Here is a 211-nt window from a genome sequence, read left to right on the forward strand (position 1 = left end):
GTGGCTGGAGAGCCTCCTCCATGGCTGCCCCCAGCTCTGAAAGGCTTGCACTCTCTCCTCCTGCACCCCCTGGCCTTGGCTCCGACTGTCTTCTCTCTCCCCGTCTAGGTGGGGTCGCTGGTCGGAGGCCCGCTGGTGCCCCCACCGAGGGCACCTGGTGGGCTTCGAGCTGCAGGTCCAGGCGCCCCAGCGCCGGCGCCTGAGGGGTCAA

General features: G+C 69.7%; 1 protein-coding gene across 1 annotated transcript in view; it reads left to right on the forward strand.

Moving 5' to 3' along the window:
* The window catches only part of LOC104075703 (vitelline membrane outer layer protein 1 homolog), a gene marked incomplete at both ends in the record, with an annotated part of 661 nt that extends 455 nt beyond the window's left edge, over nucleotides 1–206 (forward strand). Inside the window, one exon of the mRNA XM_009576287.1 lies at nucleotides 109–206. Within this exon, the coding sequence (XP_009574582.1) occupies nucleotides 109–206 (98 nt within the window). The remainder of the gene's footprint in view (nucleotides 1–108) is intronic.
* Between the last annotated feature and the right edge of the window lie 5 nt (nucleotides 207–211).

Source organism: Fulmarus glacialis, unplaced genomic scaffold (assembly GCF_000690835.1).
Source record: "Fulmarus glacialis isolate BGI_N327 unplaced genomic scaffold, ASM69083v1 scaffold29424, whole genome shotgun sequence".
Lineage (NCBI taxonomy): Eukaryota > Metazoa > Chordata > Aves > Procellariiformes > Procellariidae > Fulmarus > Fulmarus glacialis.